Source organism: Astatotilapia calliptera, chromosome 15, assembly GCF_900246225.1.
Source record: "Astatotilapia calliptera chromosome 15, fAstCal1.2, whole genome shotgun sequence".
Taxonomy (NCBI): Eukaryota; Metazoa; Chordata; class Actinopteri; order Cichliformes; family Cichlidae; genus Astatotilapia; species Astatotilapia calliptera.
In genome coordinates, this window is record NC_039316.1 from 8,204,154 (window position 1) to 8,222,131 (window position 17,978).

At 40.7% G+C, this 17,978-nt stretch overlaps 1 protein-coding gene across 1 annotated transcript; it reads left to right on the top strand.

Annotated features, from left to right (window-relative positions):
• Nucleotides 1-5,755: 5,755 nt before the first annotated feature.
• Nucleotides 5,756-14,017, top strand: gata4 (GATA binding protein 4). The gene is made up of 6 exons (XM_026143188.1): nucleotides 5,756-6,497; nucleotides 10,819-10,985; nucleotides 11,098-11,223; nucleotides 11,614-11,695; nucleotides 11,954-12,108; nucleotides 12,293-14,017. The coding sequence occupies exons 1-6, from the start codon at nucleotides 5,975-5,977 to the stop codon at nucleotides 12,416-12,418; spliced, it is 1,179 nt and encodes a 392-aa protein (XP_025998973.1). The 5' UTR covers nucleotides 5,756-5,974; the 3' UTR covers nucleotides 12,419-14,017.
• Nucleotides 14,018-17,978: the final 3,961 nt, after the last annotated feature.

A 17,978-nucleotide genomic window follows, 5' to 3' on the forward strand; every position in this document is an offset into this window, starting at 1 on the left:
TGTATCTGCATATACAGCTTTATCAGCCTGAGAGGGTGTTTGGGGAACTGTTTTCTTAAGAGTGAGCTTGAAAACATGCATAAAGCAAATCTGTTCTACTTGCACACTTTATTTTGTCCACTGTCAATCAGATCCTTTGGTTTATTTTAAAGAAGCTCTAAAAAGGGTTGCAGAGTGACATTGCCAGGAGTTTAGAAACACTACTCTCATGGGTAAGCCCATATAAAGATCTAAACCATGCTCCACACTACATTGTGAAGAATAAATAGTCCTATGTGACTGTTTTTACAGTAGTGGTGTAAAAACTCTCCTCAGGTTCCTAAACATGCCACAATTCATAAAAAGTGTGCATGTGTGTGCTTTCGCGAAATACCCGTACATCCTCACCTCCGTGTGTTTTTGTGGCGGACGTGCGGGGCCACTGGGTCGAGGTGGGCTGGGTCCGTGGTTCCCACAGGCTGTGTGGAGGCTGCCTCTGCCGCGCTATCAGCCTCCGTCTCCGGCCCCCCAGCACCAGCGGGCCCCCTGACGTCAGCCCTGACCTGATAACGGAGTCCACAGCTAGCAGTACAGAGTTGTAGGGAGGGGGGGTGCTGAAGCTGGAGATGGAGGGATGAGCGGCAAGGAGGGGAGGGAATGGGGTTACACTAACAGAGCCAGCGGTGGATAAGCCCCTCAGACAGATAAGACGGAGCAGAGTGTGGAGCCTCTTTTGTTTTCCAGTGCGCCTCCTGTCTGGTGGCATCTCCCTTCTCCTCTCCAACATTCCCGCTCTCTTTCTCCATCTATTTTCAACATTTTTTCTTCCTTCTCAGCCTTACCCAATTTGTTAAACCTTTCTCCTCCTCCTCCACCACTGCCACCCCTCCTCTCTTTGTCCAAACAGAAATATTCCTGCTGTTATCAGGCAATATGCACTATGACAGCCTCTGGATTGAGGGACCTTTTTTCCCTCTTGCTTCCTCATTGTGTTTTTATTTTCTCTTACAGTGTTTCCAGAGATTGGGTGGAGGGAGGTGGTTGGGGGACGCCTGCCTTTGACTGACAGGCGCAGCCAGTTTTTAGGCACTGATAAAGACTTCGCCCGCTTATGTTGTGAATATTTCTCCTCTTGTTTTGATCTCAAGCCTCTTTCAGTGCCATTTTGCCCACACCTTACACCTCTTTAGCCATCTCTCCATGAACTCTGCACGAACCCTTCATCAACACCAAAACAACGCCATTGTTTTGATGATGTCGCTTCACCTTTACCTAACCTTCTTCTTGCCCCTAACTTGCCCCTTGCATTCAAACAAACAGGTTTTCCCTCTCCCTGCAACATCACACTGCAACTAAGCCCCACGTATGAGTGTATTAAACATTGTGTGTGTGCGTGTGTGTTCCCTATTTGCTCTTTAGGCCTTTGCTAGCCAGCGGACTTTGGCCACTGCTTATCACAGGGAGAGGTCCTGGGATCCCTTGGTCTTCACTGCTAAAAATACACTTGCTAATGCTTGCATGCACACTCTCAGTGACACAGGGCACCCCACTATGTTTTTTGTGATGGCTAACAGAAGTTAACTGTCTGTTTTGGATGCGATTGCTTACAGAATTGATCTATAGCTTCAACAGCAGGCTATAACCCCAAGGAGCAGAATTTCAAGTACGTGCATAAGCATCAGAGCAACGATCAAACCTCTGCTGGTGAAGTAGTTTTACAAACAGTGGAAGTCATTGGGACAAAAGAGCGTTTTGATAATTGAATTCTTATCATGCATAATTGAGTGTTGTGCGACGTGTTTGCGCTGCTCTTCAAGCTACGTGAATCAAGAGTCCAATTCAGCACTCGAGTCTGTCACACATATGAGAACCTGCGAGGAGTTAATAATTTATTCCAAAACACACTCCTCATAGATGGTGCGAGAATGTGCGTGTGTGTGTGTGTGTGTGTGTGTGTGTGTGTGTGTGTGTGTGTGTGTGTGTGTGAGAGAGAGAAACGACTGCGTTGCTGAAGCCCAGGTGTCCCGCTGGGAAAACTTGTGTCTCCCCAGAGTGACTCTCTGACCTTACCTGTGCAAACACACTTAATCCACAAGAACAACACAGACACCTTAGATTAACACTTGAACGCACACACTTGGACATTTACACACTTACAAGAATGACTGCACAAGGAAATTGCACTCGTTCATAAAAATAAGCAGTAAATATGAAAGAAAAATGTTGACTGAGCGTTTGTGTGTGTTTTTATCACATCAAAGCTTAACATACTAAAGAAATGAAACATTTTCACTAAAACTGTGATTTGCATGTGGCATTAGACACATATGTGTGAGTTTATTCTACTGGAGGCATCAGTAAAAACACCACAAATATTCCAAAAATCCAGTTTTGATCTTTCAGTGTGACATTGAATCAATCTGAATATGTTTTACTGCCAAGTTTACACTGCCAAGTAGTGCAAGGGATTTGCTTTACAATGCACATGACAATGACCATAACGGAAAGTAGAAACAAAAGCAAGCGATGTGACAATACCCAGATATGAATTTGAATAATACACAAAAACGCAAAACATGAAAAACATTTGAATTACGCAAATATCATAAAAAATGTTCTGTTTGCAGATGATGAGCTGTGGGAGGAGGTGGAAGACGTTGGAGAGAGCGGAGCTTTCATGTCAGTTTGGTTGTTTGGTTTGGAGGATTCTGCAGTTACAAAAATTCATAGCCATACCCATAAATAATCGGCAAAAGAAAGAAAGAAGGATAATGCCTCCCACATTTTCTGTCCAAACAAAAACGCCGCTGGTGAGGATGAGTCCCGATCACAATTAATTACAGGCTACACTGCATTCAAAAAGCCAACGCTGGGGAAAAAAAATTCTGAATTGTTTTCTTCCTGGAGACACTTGTTAAATTTAAACTTTGGAGACGACATGAGGGTTTCTCAAGTGACAGCAAAGGGAGACCTAAACCTCTATTGATCTGCGCTGTCATCATTATTGTTATCTCATTACTGTGCATCAGATAAAACAAGACAAACAGCTGACGTCTTCAGGAGCAGATGCTGAACAGATGAAAGCCCTTCTGACAAACAAAAAGAAGAAGACGTTTTTTGCTAACCAAAATGTCCATGAGGAATACCGAGAATTTGAGCTGAGTGACGTCTCTGTGTGCGTTTCACTGGCCTCATATCGTTCCTCCTCCTGTGTTTTCCTGCCTTTCCATTTGAAGTGTTCTTCCTGGAGCCAGAAGTCTACCATACCCTCGGTGTGTGTGTCTGTGTGTGTGTGCGTGTTTGTGTGTGTGAGGAAGAAGGGCCAAAATAAGTCACCGACCCCCGAATGATTGAGTCGTGGCCCCAGCCAAGACGGGGACACTTTTCCTGGTGCCTGGTTCAGACACACACACACACACACACACACACACACACACACACACACACCTTCCTCAGCAACAGTCTGCTGCTGTCCAACACATACCAGCATCTCTATCTAGTCCCTCACCCAACACCTCTTCATTCATACACACTGACAGCGAACACACACTGGGAAACACACGGTTGCACAGAATCATTGTTATAAACACACACACGCACAGTTTACACGAGCTCTGGCCTCTGTCACTGTCAGTGCTTCAGCTTGGCATATGCAAACACACCAATCAAAACACACACTGTACTCTCCAATAACAGCAGAAAAAGAATGAACGCCACTTTTTCGGTATTTTTCTAAACTTTTTACCTCACATTTTGCCTGATTATGCTGCGGCTGGAAGCAGCTTTAAAGAAGAACGACACCAACATATTTTTTGGGGTTTTTTTTTCCCGCCAACCAACCGTCAGAAATTTTCCACTTTCTTCTTCTCCTGCTCGAAACACGCGAACGGAGAAATTTCGCGTCACAAAACGAACTTCCACGCTGTGACTGGAGCTGTAAAACTCGAAGCGTCTCTTTCATGAATCGACTTTGCCGCTACTTTATGCTTTCTCAGGTTAACAGACCCACGCCCAGATATTATTAGCCAGCAATTGGTGGCTCTGTTATCAGCCTATGGTTACACATTGATGACAGTTGCCCGTTTCCACTCAGGCAATATTGCACTGTTTGCCTTGACTTTGTTCAAGAAAAAGGGGGGGGGGAATCGATACTAAAGTACGAAGGTTAGAGGTTATTATTCATGCTTTATGCACAGACTGATAGATCGATTGTGTTCTCATGAATATTAATAGGGTATTTTCAATTCATTACAGCGGGGCCAATTAATTCTAAGAATAAGCACTGATTTGCATACCAAACAGATAGTTTTATTGGTTCATTCATCATGAATTATTATGAATAACCACAGTTAATAATTGCTTAAACTACACATCATACAGCAGAATCCCTGGTCTCTTCAAACACACACACACACACACACACACACACACACACACACACACACACACACACACACACACACACACTGTAGAAGTACATAATTCAGTGAGGGGATGTCAGTGGGAAGTGGCTGCACAATGAAATGGCCTCGTGTGTTTAGGTTTACTGGTGTTGATGACAGGTATAAATCTGTCCTGGAGAGGACAACAGCCGCCGGACACTTCCGACTAAAGTAGCGCAATTCTTCATTTTGTCAAAACAAAAATAATAATAATATGAAAACACACAACAAAAGAAAAATCATTTCTGGCTGTGGAGAAGTGCTGTGACGAAAACACGAATGAATAAATGGCCCGTGGGACCCCTGCAGGTCACAGCTCATTTATTTACAGGCAATATCCCTCCGCATCTAAGTACATCTATGCGTCCTCCAACAGGTTATAGCCTGATGCATGTGCACTTTTAACTGTCGTAAATAACGGATATTAACCTTAAAAAAAAGACGCTTCGAATTACCAGAAAGAAAGTTGCTAATCGTAATTATAACACATTATTAGAACAATAACACCAATATCTCTGCCTCCAGTTTTATTTTATTTTATTTTATTTTATTTTATTTTATTTTATTTTATTTTATTTTATTTTATTGTATAGAGAGCGAGAGAGAGAAATTATCAGATGTAAAAAATATTTAATAATAGCCTATAAAATATATAAGTCAAAGCACACAGAATAATTACAGAACAAAAAAGAAGACTAAAATCGAGAATTGAAATCTGATAGATTTAAAAAACATTTAAAAAAAAAGAAACACAAAGTTTAGATCTTTAGATTCCCGATTCTTCATTTCAGATAAGCGAAAAATAAATAATAAAACAGCAATTAAAAAATCGGCGTTCAATGAGTTCAGCCAGGTTTTAATTTAATAAAAAAAAGTATTTGGATATTTTGTGCTAGCGCTAAAAATGATTTTATAGCGATGTTTTAAAATCGATAAGGACAGAAAAAGAAACCGCTAGACTCCAATAAGATCCACGTGAAGCAGCGAGTCTCCAATTCCCTTGGAGACTTGAAAGTCTTTATTTATATTTATGTTTTTATTACATTAAAATGCAACATTTAAAAACAGCAACATTTTAAAAAAAATCACCTCTAAACAAAAGATAATAGGTCAGAAAGAAAATAGACCCCCCCAAAAAGTGCTCGGCCTTCGCCAAATCCATGTGATAGGCCTATCTGGAATCCATGAAATAAATACTGTGCAGTTTTGGAAACGTCATTAGAAAAAATGTTTGGATTTGTTTTTGGCAAAAAGAGAGAGAGAGAGAGAGAGAGAGAGAGAGATAGATAATGACAGCTGGATCTTGATCACAGGGTCTGTCACTCCTCCTCCTCTCTTGTGTGTTCACTAATGCGTTTATTTTCACTTCTCTGAGTGTTGCGCTGTTTTGCTTGACTTGATCAGATCTGAACAAGTAGCCTGACTTAAGCCAGCTTCGCGAGCTGCTTTAAACCAGATGTTTTGCGGTAACACGCAGTAGTTCCGTGCGTAACCGCATCCACACAGCCTTCATACCTTCTACCGACGCGGATGTCCAGCTTCAAGGTGAGGATATGTACCAGGGCATAATGACAAGCAACCACGGACCCTCTTCATACGAGGCCGGATTTCTTCATAACGCCTCGGCGGGCACCTCTCCGGTTTATGTCCCCACCACCCGGGTCGTCACACCCATGATTCCTGCGCTTCCTTACCTTCAGGCGCCCGGTGCGTCGCAGCAGAGCAGCCCGGCGTCGAGCCACTCTGCGTGGGCACAGCCGGGGGCAGACTCGGTGCCCTCATACAACCACTCCCCGGTGTCTCCGCGCTTCACTTTCTCCACCAGCCCGCCTCTGTCCTCCGGGGTGGCCACGGCCCGGGAGACGGCAGTTTCTTACACAAGTCCGCTGAACATCTCCGCTAACGGTAGGGATCACTACAGCGCTCGCGGTCTGAGCGGGTCGTATCACAGCCCTTATTCGGCCTACATGAGCCCTAACGTGGGCGGAACGTGGCCGGCGTCCCCCTTCGACAGTCCGGTTCTCCACGGTCTCCAAACTGGCGCTCCTCCTGGGACAACAAGACACCCCAACATAGGTGAGGAAATAAAATACACTTTTACACAAATACAGTGTTTCAGTATTTTAAGAAGGAAAAACGCACAAATGAAATGGATTACAAAAGGGAGAACACAATTATTTGTTTAATTTAGAGATTAAAAGTTGGAATTAATAAGAGTTAATCGGCGAAACTAAAAAATATAAAAACGTGCATTAATTATTAATGGTCAATATCAATTTTGGCTCCATTTTGTTACTTTTACGCGGTTGTAAAGAGGCAGATTGTGATTTTAAAGAAAGGGTAACTGAATTTTAAAACATTAACACCATGAACAAGAATATATGTTTTTACTCATATTTACACATTTAACGTACAATTTCTGATAGTTTATAAAGATATAAAATTATATAGACTTCGGGAAAATCTTCTAAAAGTTCACGTTTTTACATTTATGCTGATCACAAATGAACATTTTCACACAACCTAAATTGAGATGCATTTGAGTGCAAATCCACACAGTTTTATATCTATAATAATTCAACAAAATTAATAATACGTTTTATAAGCCGTTTTAAATGTGTGGCACACATCTCTAAATCCCTATATATATCTATACCTAACTATATATGTATGTATGTATGTATGTATGTATGTATGTATGTATGTATCTATCTATCTATCTATCTATCTATCTATCTATCTATCTATCTATCTATACACACACACACACACACACACACACACACACACACACACACACACACACACACACACATATATATATATATATATATATATATATATATATATATATATATATATATATATATATATATATATATATATATATATATGAACACTCATCAGGCTCAATCCAAACACCCAAAGTTAGACTTACAATAGTTAAACATAAACAACACACAGGAAACATGCTATCTATTAGTTATGAATGAATCTGAGCAATATTATTGGTAAGATTGAAATTAGTATTTAACACAAGTGGAGTTGATAACACCATTTGCGGTTTATGAGCTGTGTTTGACTGTGGCCTTTTGGATCAGGACAGATTTTACTTGCTGGGAATCTCATCCATGCGTCACATATCATCAATCATTTATTAAAGAAGTCTTTCACGATTCTTATATATATATATATATATATATATATATATATATATATATATATATATATATATATATATACATATATACATATATATATAATTTAATTATTATTTAAAAAGACATGTTAGAAGTCACTTTAAGGTGAACAGATTAATCTAATATCTGACCTTTATGTACTGGATGTGATTTTGGCCTGTAGCTGCAGCCTGCAGTGTACTCTGAACCATGGATGACGGAGATTTCACAACACATTCATTTTGCTTAGGCTGTCAGATTTTGTGTGGCTCACGTTTTGCATAGTCTGCATCACCAATAAGCACTGTGTTTGTTTAAACTGTCTTCCCCCCCTACATCTAAAGTTTCTGAACTTATGCAGAACGATGGTGGGCAACATCTTTTAATTCAAACGTGCACAACTGGCCACTTTTCCAGTTCAGTATCCTCAGAAGTAACCAGTCGTTATCGCTCATTCTTCACCACATCAGTTATTATTCACAGCTGATTAACAGCTCATTACTTCCTCATTTCTAAATATCATGTACAGTTTCCATCTGCCACATCCCCCCTCCCCCCCCCCCGACCCTCAACAGTTTCATGGAGAAAAAAAAAAGCATCTCTCAAATTATCTCTAAAAAAGAGAGATAACAGCATTGATCCAAACGGAGCTCTTCATCTTATTACAATCACACTCGTCACAAAGACCCCTGTGTTCACTCTGATTTGGTTTACAAGCGTAACAGTAACACCTCACTGTTGTGCAATCTCAATAAATTCAATCAAGTCTCTGTGTTTAATTAAGAGGCTTTCAGCCGGGTGCCGAAAGCACATTGTTCTGGGGAAAGGGAAACTCCCTCATTTGTTCCGTAAAGATGGAAAAGAGGAAATAAAATCTAATCAGAATTCATTCATTAATCAACGCACAGAAATGCTCAGTGACATTTAGCTTGAATGGATGTGAGGGCACTAAACTAAAATCAGTTTTGATCTTCAAATGGAACAACTAAATTCACTTTAGTTTTGTCTTTTGAGCAAAGCTATCATGGTCGTGTTAAAATTGCAAACCATAAATATATTGATTGTAGAAAACAACAATATTGGCATTTATTAAGTGTGGGATACAATGCATGGATTTATTTATGCTTAAATTGAACAATCCTTTGCTCAAGTTTAATTAGATTGAGGGGGGGGGGGGGGGGGGGGATAACTTTTCAACTAAAGGACAGCATAATTCATCGATATTTCAGATTCTAATATCTATGTTATGACTCTGATAAATTCCTGGAAGTCATGAAAGCAGTTTAGGTGGAATTTGTATGAACAACATGGAAAAAAATACAAAAATTCTATTAAAGTAAAATCTAACAAAGTACCCCTAAAATCAGGTTAAATTGTAATAATTAATATGCGTTAATAAAATATTAATATAATAAAATGTATTTTACTAGGTAAAGCAAGAACAGCAAGGTAAAAAAAAAGAACAAATTGAAGGCTTAAATAAGGTATCAAAAATAAACCCTGAAAGAGGTGATATTTTAATACAAATATTTTATTATTATGCATTCAGGCATGTTTAGTCTTTTCATTCTTTCACTCATGGGGCCAATTAAACAGTGTTGTTGGATAATGTGTAACAATGTGTCCTATTTCGCATGCTGGCCCCCCTTTTTTACATTTTAAAAAAATCTTTTTAAAAAAACTTTAAAATCAGAATTTAAATCAGAAAACTTGAGTGGAATACTTAGTACAGTATGTACCCTAAAATTTTGCCATTGCTGAAAATTGAACTGTTAATTTACAGCAGTACATTATTATAATTATTATTGTTTCTTATAGTAGCTAATCACGCTGTGTTGGCCAGCATGTTGAGTTAAATCACTTTTCTTAATTGAAGTTTCATTGAAATTTCAGAAAGATTTATGACTTAAATGATAATCTGATTAATTAATCTGGTTATGTTTCCCAAAATGCAAAAGTGTAAAATCCCAAGAAAATACTCAGAAAATACTCATTCTATTAAAGTTAAATCTTTTAATGTTAAAAATAAGTTTACAGATACAATCATTATCTTGCTGACTTTAGCCTTTTCCTTGTAACAGCTGACACCATGTACACTCTGTATTTCTATTTTCACTCCTGGCCTCCTAAAGCATTTGTGTCTGGGTTTTTTAACCGCACTATGATAAACGCTGACATATAAACAGTGGGCATGAAAACTTCCATTTAGATATTTCTTTTGTGTATTGTCTCATGTTGCTGCGTTGTGTTGGCTACAATTGCTGCCTCGCTCAAGGTTAGCTCGCCCTGTCGTGTCTGTTTGGCTCTCAGCCTTGAGGAGGCCTGCATGTGTGCAACTGCCTGTCCGGTTGCACAGCGCGGCGAGGGAGGAACACATGTGGGCCAGATTTACGCTATCTGAAGAAGAGCAATTATGCACAGCGAAGTGTGTGTGATTAAAACACATTAGGATTTGAACGGGACGTCCACAGTTAATACGTTGCTGTTTTCTGCTGTTTATCAAGGTGCTCTCAGACCTGACACGTATTTTAGATTACAGCTCGTGCTGGTGGTGGCATTGCTGAAATATGAAGAAGGACTAGTAGTGTTCTCACCTCTATTCCAAAGATTGATGTCTCCTATCCCAAATAGTTAAGAGGTTCTTGGGAGACACTTTGTTATGTGCCAGATGAGAGAGTGAAGATTACATTTATCACATTTATCAGATGTCCCGCTAAGTGAAAAAGAAAAAGAGAAAGAGGTATGATAGACATTTCAGTAGGACTGAGCTCTATTCCATCTTTATTTCCAGCCACCCTTTATCTCATGGGGGTGGGGGTCGGGGGGTTGCGAGCTAAGGAAGGACTCCAGGTTGCGGTTGTGTGGGCCCCTGAGTGGAACCAGCCTGCACCTCCTGCTGGTGCATGAATGCCACTGTACTGCTTGATCACTGTCAGGGTCTGAATGTACAGGAAAGCAATGGATTTTTTTTTTTTTTTTTTTTTATCAGCCAAAAAAAAAAAAAAAAAAAAAAAAGGAAAGCAATGGATTTATATTTGCGGTATCAGAGCGGCTGGAGGTTAATTTCTCTAAGAAGTATTGTAGCATAACTGTTCCAGTAATATTTGAGTGTTACTTCAGATCATATTTTGTATTTTACTTACAAAAGGTTAGAAATGACCAGTGGCCCCATCTCAAGAAAAAGAACTTTTAGGCTTATATTTGTCATCTCTTATCAGATTTGTTTGATGACTTCGCTGAGGGCCGAGAGTGCGTGAACTGCGGAGCGATGTCAACCCCCCTCTGGAGGCGAGACGGTACCGGTCACTACCTGTGTAACGCCTGCGGGCTGTACCATAAGATGAACGGCATCAACAGACCTCTTATCAAACCCCAGAGACGGCTGGTTGGTCACCCACGATTTCATCTTCTCCTTTAGCAAGTCCTGTAAAACAGATGCTTTCATCTCTTTGCTAAATGTCACTCCACTGACGACCGACATGTTTTATCTGTGGCAGTCTGCCTCGAGGAGGGTGGGCCTGTCCTGCACCAACTGTCACACCACCACCACCACCCTGTGGCGACGAAACGCAGAGGGAGAGCCGGTCTGCAACGCCTGTGGGCTCTACATGAAACTCCACGGGGTAAGAGAGAGAACAATGGGAGAACTCTTGCACTCTTCTTCTTCTTTCGGGTGCTCCCTTTAGGGGTCGCATCCATCTCAACCTATCCCTGTATCTTCTTCTGTCACACTTCTTCCGTGGTCTTCCTGGCAGCTCCACTATCCCTCCTCTACACATGTCCAAACCATCTCAGCCTTGCCTCTCTAACTTTGTCTTAAACTTGCACATATGATGGTTTGCAAAATAAAAATTAATGCAGAACATCTAAATGAAAAGACATTAAGAAACTGCATCAAGTCAGTGATCAACTTTTCTTTAAAAACTGTTTTCCAGCCTTTTTGATTGTTTAATATATATTAATACAACCTGCGTTTTCTTTAAGGTTCTTTCTTTGTCTTTGTGTCTCGACAGGTCCCTCGACCTTTGGCTATGAAGAAAGAGGGGATCCAGACCCGCAAACGCAAACCTAAGAACCTCAATAAATCCCAAACTGGTGGGCTTCAAAAACACACTTGATTATATTTGTGTTTCTATTTAAGAGCAAGCAGGAGCAGAGCCGTAAATGTCGTTTCTCCCCTGTGTTCTACATTAGAGTGATAATTTTCTGCTGTCACCTGTTGTCCTTTGTACTTTCAAACCGAAGAAATAAACGTTTTTAGATTTATCAGTGCAAATGTGATACAGGTTTACGTATCAAGGATGGATCACATGTGTACAACACCTGTAACCTCACCTGTGCTGTACCCTGCAGGGACACCAGGCAATGAGGGGGCTCCGATTACACCCAGCAGCACTCCCCGCGCCTCCACCACCTCCACCACTACCACCACTGCAGAGGAGACTCGCCAGATAAAGACGGAGCCAGAAAATCACAGCTTGTACACACATCACAGCTCACATGCACAGGTGAGACACCTCAATGGCGAAATCTCGAAGGACATTAAGAAATTTACGATAAACTCAGATTTTTGGTAGACATTAGTGTAAAAATCAATGCCTCCCTAACCACGTGTCACTCAGAGGTAGTGGGAAGTGAACAGAAAGATGGCAAAAATTCCACTTCTCATCACCTTCTCCATTATCTCTCCAGATTTCTGCTTTGCCAGCCTACATGGCAACTCAAGGAGGCCCCATTCCCCTGAAGATGTCCCCTGGGGGGCACAACGGGTCCTCTGGCTCCAAAGCTGAACCCTGGAACAGCCTAATCCTGGCTTAGAAAAAACCTACAACCCAACATCTCAAAAACCTACCTAACCACAGAATACCTATTAAAGTCTCCTGACAGACTCTGGGTTCAGACCATCTGTTTCCTGCCCGCTGTGCAGCGTTGTCAGTGCAGGAACAGAAATCTGGGAGCTACTACAGAAGAAACGAGGCCTTACAGTGCTGCACACACTGTGTGTGAACTCAGAGCAAACAAGGACTTGAATGGACTTTGTTATAGAAATCTGAAAGAAGAGCAGTGACTAGATTCACTCAGTAACACGACAGAAAACTTTTCGTCACCCTCCTCGACAGATAAATACTGTAACATAATACATGACAATAATAGTTATAGTCATTTTTTTTAAAATAACTTTTTTTTTTGATTTGCATATGATTGTGGATATTTTGCCAAAAAGGAAAAACATTAAAATACACAAAAAATGTTTAAAAAGAAAATCACAATTTTTAAACTTAATGTAAAAAGTTGCACCACCAGGTTTACAGAAAGTGTATTTAAAGGCCAGCTCAGATACATGTATATAAAAGAACCAGAAATATAGTAGAGTTGATCACTTTCCACTGGTTGTATCAAGGCAATTCAACAATAGACTTTCCACACATTTTTCTTCATGGTGCTTAAAGCTTTGATTTTTTTTTTTTTTAACTGTGTGGGATAAAATCTTCCCTTGGATTCATCCAAAGAAACTGGCACGCTGTTTAGGGGAAAGTACAGTGCCTTTTAGGGTTTGCAGGTTTAATTAAACGAGTACTTTTTTGTAGTTCAGTTGTAATGTAATAAGATTGCAGCAGACGCAAACTATTAAGTGTTTCTATGCAGGTTAAATTCAGCAAACTGAAACAATGAGCGATCTGTTATACTCTTTTCAAACTGCAATAGAAGGTAAAGCAAATATAAAACAGGTTATATAGAGTGTCCCAGGGATCCACGGCAGTGGGCCATCCTGCACAACAGTATGTTTTGTCATTGGCAGATCGGTATTTCTGCTGACAAGAATCTGCAGTTAAAAGGCAACTGTGTAATTAGCCCATCTAACCTTTGAATGACTATTCCCCCCTAAACTTACTTTATGGGATCCACCACTCCCCAGTGCCAGTTATCCGATCGCTACACGATCTACTACTCAGTGCAATAATAACAGCTCCTTATCACTTTCTTCCATTCAAAGTATGAAAAATACACGTCAGTATTGGCATCTCTTACAACACATGATAAACTACCTGCGCAGGAAGAGTGCACGTGATGATTGTGATGTGGAGGCCACATAGCTCCCCCTGCTGACAGATGCACAGGCATGCAACCACTGGACTTTAATTAAAAGGTTTAGCGCCAAACCACATCATTATCATCACCGTCATCATCGGATTACCATCTACTATATAAGGACTGACCAATAAGCTGTATAAAGGATTAACTGTACAGTATGTTAGCATTACTTCAATTTGCTTTCTAAAAGCATGGAGGCAACCATTGTAAATGTAGGATATTGCTACTGCTTCTATGTAAAAACTCCACTCCAGTATGATCTGTGACATATTGTAGACAAAGACACTAATAAAGACACAGCATTTTGACATAATGCAAACAGTATGCAAAGGTGGTGGAATTAATTCTGTTTCTAATGACAGTGTCTTACAATAACTTCATCTTCTTCTCAAAAGCACGTGGAGCCTTTGAGTCCTCTTAATTTCCCAATTTGTAAAAATTGCTCTGTGATGTTCACGGTGTTTTTGGTAAAAAGCTGAAGGGCACAGTGGTTAAAGTCCTCAGTCAACTTTTCTCTGATGACCTCTGCACACTTGTCCTGTACCAAGTCCCTCCAACACTGCTGAAACGCAAGTCTCATTATATCCTCGAGGCCAGCATCACACGCTTGTGAGCTAAATGTGTAACCAAGTGCAAAAACACGCCCTCTTTCTAAATATTCCTGGAGACTTTCGGTACTCATCGAAAGCAGAACTTCTGCAGAGTCGATCAGTGCCTTCACCCTCTGCGTCAGGATTTTTTTTCTTCTCATGTGCTGGTTTGCTTTCAAATATAGAACGCATGCTTTTAAAATAAGTCTTCCTGTCCTGCTTCTGCATGGTGGCTGCAAAGTGGATGTTTTCTTGTTGAGGTCCCAGCAAGCGCTTAAGAAGAGAAAACACAGTTTCACACAAAAGATTAAGATCGGTGCTCATTTCAGCTGCTTTAACATAACTCTCATAGTCCACAGTTTGATTTAGGCACTCCACCTGTTTGTAGTTAACACCCTGAAACAGATTTTCTCTGGTTCCTCTAAAGCCCAAGCACTTCATATGGCCAATATGAGTCTTCACTCCAAGTGCATTCCACCTCTCCAGAGCCTTATGAACCAAGTTCAGCATGCACGGGTTGGCATATCTTGCCAAACTTGGGCTGTTCACAGTGAAGATGTAGCCCTTTATGTCTTCAGAGAAACTCTCTGACTCCAGAAGTTCCTGGGTTTGGCTGATAACGAGGTCCTCACTATGTTCTCTATAGTTAGGATAATAAGGCCCGTACATGATAATCTCCTCCTGTCTTTCAATCACTGCCCAAGAATGCTGTTTGTCGTCTTCACAGCATTCATCAGTGATGTCGTGGTGAAACTAAAAAATTACTGTTCACTGAGTCATTGAGGAAAAAATGATTTGTGGCTTGATTAAATTTTAGATACTCCAAAACTTTCATCCCAGATTGCTGTGCGTTAGCCCAGGATGATGTCAGCTCCAAGAGGAGATTGGTCCTTCTAGTTGCACAGGCTTCACGTGTCCAGGGGTGACCACAGCTTGTCCTGTGATGCAAATATATCCATTATTAATGAATTTCACACAAAAGCCAGACAATGAGCACGGTGGCACGGTGGTTAGTACTGTTGCCGCACAGCAAGAAGGTCCTGAGTTCAATTCCACCATCAGGCCGGGGTCTTTCTGTGTGGAGTTTGCATGTTCTCCCCGTGTTTGCGTGGGTTCCCTCCAGGTACTCCGGCTTCCTCCCACCGTCCAAAGACATGCAGCTTGTGGGAATAGGTTAATTGAATAATCCAAATTGTCACTAGGTGTGAATGTGCGAATGAATGTGAGTGCGAATGGTTGTTTGTCCCTGTGTGTTAGCCCTGCGACAGACTGGCGACCTGTCCAGGGTGTACCCCGCCTCTCGCCCTATGACAGCTGGGATAGGCTCCAGCGACCCCCGCGACCCTGAAAAGGATAAGCGGAAGCGAATGGATGGATGGATGGAGCCGGACAATGACAATGTTAAACCTCGGTTCTTTTAAGGACATCTGTAGTTTTATGGGAACTGTGTCTGGTACTGATGAAGAGCTAAAACTTGTTGGACACTTGCTGTGTGAATGGCAAAGAAAAGTGATTTAAGTGACCTGGTTCAGGGACATGAGATGGTTGTTGATGCCAAAAGAGCTCAGCCGAATATTTCAGAAACTGCTGCTGGGATTTTCCCACACAAAAATCTCCAATGTTTACAGTGAACAGTCAGAAAAAGAGAAAATAGTTGTGTGAAAAAGTCTTGTTGATGTCAGAGGTCAGAGGAGAACGGCCAGACTGCGCTGAGTTGATAGGAAGGCAACAGTAAATCATATAAGTGATTGCTACAACCAGCATATGCAGAAGTGCATCCTTGAACGCACAGCACCTTGAAACAGATGGGCTTCATCAGCAGCAGAAGACCACACCAGGTTCCACTCCTGTCAGCTAAGAACAAGAAACCGAGTCCACATTTCACACCTGCTCACCGAAACTGCACAACAGAAGATTTGAAACATGTTGCCTGGTTTGCGGACTCTCCGTTTCTGCTGCAACATTCAGATAGTAGGATAAGAATTCCGGACTACACGGACGCATGGATCACTCGCACCTTGTATCAATGGTTCAGGGTGGTGCTGATGCTGCGGGCAAATATTTTACTGACACAGTTTGGGCCCCTTTGTACCAATTTAGCAACATTTAAAAGCCACAGACTGCCTGAATTTTGTTGTTGACCATTACCATCCCTTTAAGCCCACAGTGTACTGATCTTGTGATGGCTGCTTGCAGCAGGATAACACACTGGATACGTTTTTATCAAACTGTACCAGCTATAGCTGATATTGTTGGATGAACCGACCTGTATTATGTGGTCACATTTCTTCTTTTTTATATATAGATTTAGTAGTTAACTAAACAGACACTACTTGACTCAATAACTCTTCATTTCCCGCAGGTAACATATTATTGAACTACTTGTGTGACTACATTTGGTTCACTATTGCCTAAAACAAAACAAATACACACAACAATTTGTGATCGTCTTGTTACAACACCTGGAAACTATTTCACATTGGAAAATCCATCCAGTCTTCTCACCTCAGCCAAACTTATAACCCTTCTTTGCCAGGCTCTGTCTTAATTTAGGATCTCCAGACAGAAAAAGCCTCATAACCTGATCTGTTGCACTACATTTTTTCAGCCAGGCTGTCATTTGTCAGTACGTAGCTCCTCCTTCCAGTAATACTCAGGCCTTTGTGGCTATGACCTAAACATTGCTGAAGAGCTGCTTCTTTTATTAAACATCAGCCCTCAGGAGTCTTTCCTCATAAAAGGACAGAGTTATTTATGAAGTCTGCTCCCATCTATGATATATTTCAGTTAAAACAGCTGTGTGGTGCTTTTCACTGTGTAATTTTAAACAACGCTGACATATTTTGTATTTGTATTTTTAATCTGTCTTCTAGGTGTTTTCCTTCCTGTGGTTTCAGTTGACGGAGGTAAGCGAGTAGAGGCAACTTGTCTTGGCAACTTGATTTTTTTTAGAACTAATTTGCATATGTGCTCTTTTATGTGTGGTGCTTTTCTAACTGTGTTTCAGAAGACATTTTTTAAAATATTCAATCAATCAATCAATCAGTCAATCAATTAATTTATTTATAAGCACTTTCAAAAACAACACAGGTTGACCAAAGTGCTGGACATAGTAAAAAAGGAAAAAGTAGATCAAACACACAAAAAGAACAAAACAAAACTCTGTCAAAATTAAAAGCTACAGAGTAAAAATGTGTTTTCAAACGGATTTTAAAAATGTCAAGTGTTTGAGAGACCCTAATTTCAAGATGCAGACTGTTCCAAAGTTTGGATGCAGCAATCGCAAAGGCCTGGTCTCCTCTGTTTTTTAGCCTGCTTCTAGGGACAACTAGAAGCAACTTATCAGCTGACATGAGTTCTATTAGGAGTATTTTTAGTTAACAGATCATAGAGGTATGACGGAGCTAATCCATTTAGAGATTCAAAAAACAAGCAATAAAATCTTAAAATCAATTCTACAACGTATTGGAAGCCAGTGTAAATGAGCCAAGACTGGGGAAATATGCTCATGTTGAGCGCCTGTCAAGATTATTCATTTAATTTTGGGGGGATTTTTTCTTTCTTTTTTTGCTGATAGATTTTGGCCTTCACTCTTAGTACTCAGCTATCAGGCCGCTCATACAACTTGTTAGTTTTAAAGCTTCCGAGTTTAATGGAAGAAAGTATTTTTTGCAAAATCCAAAGCTTAAAAAAAA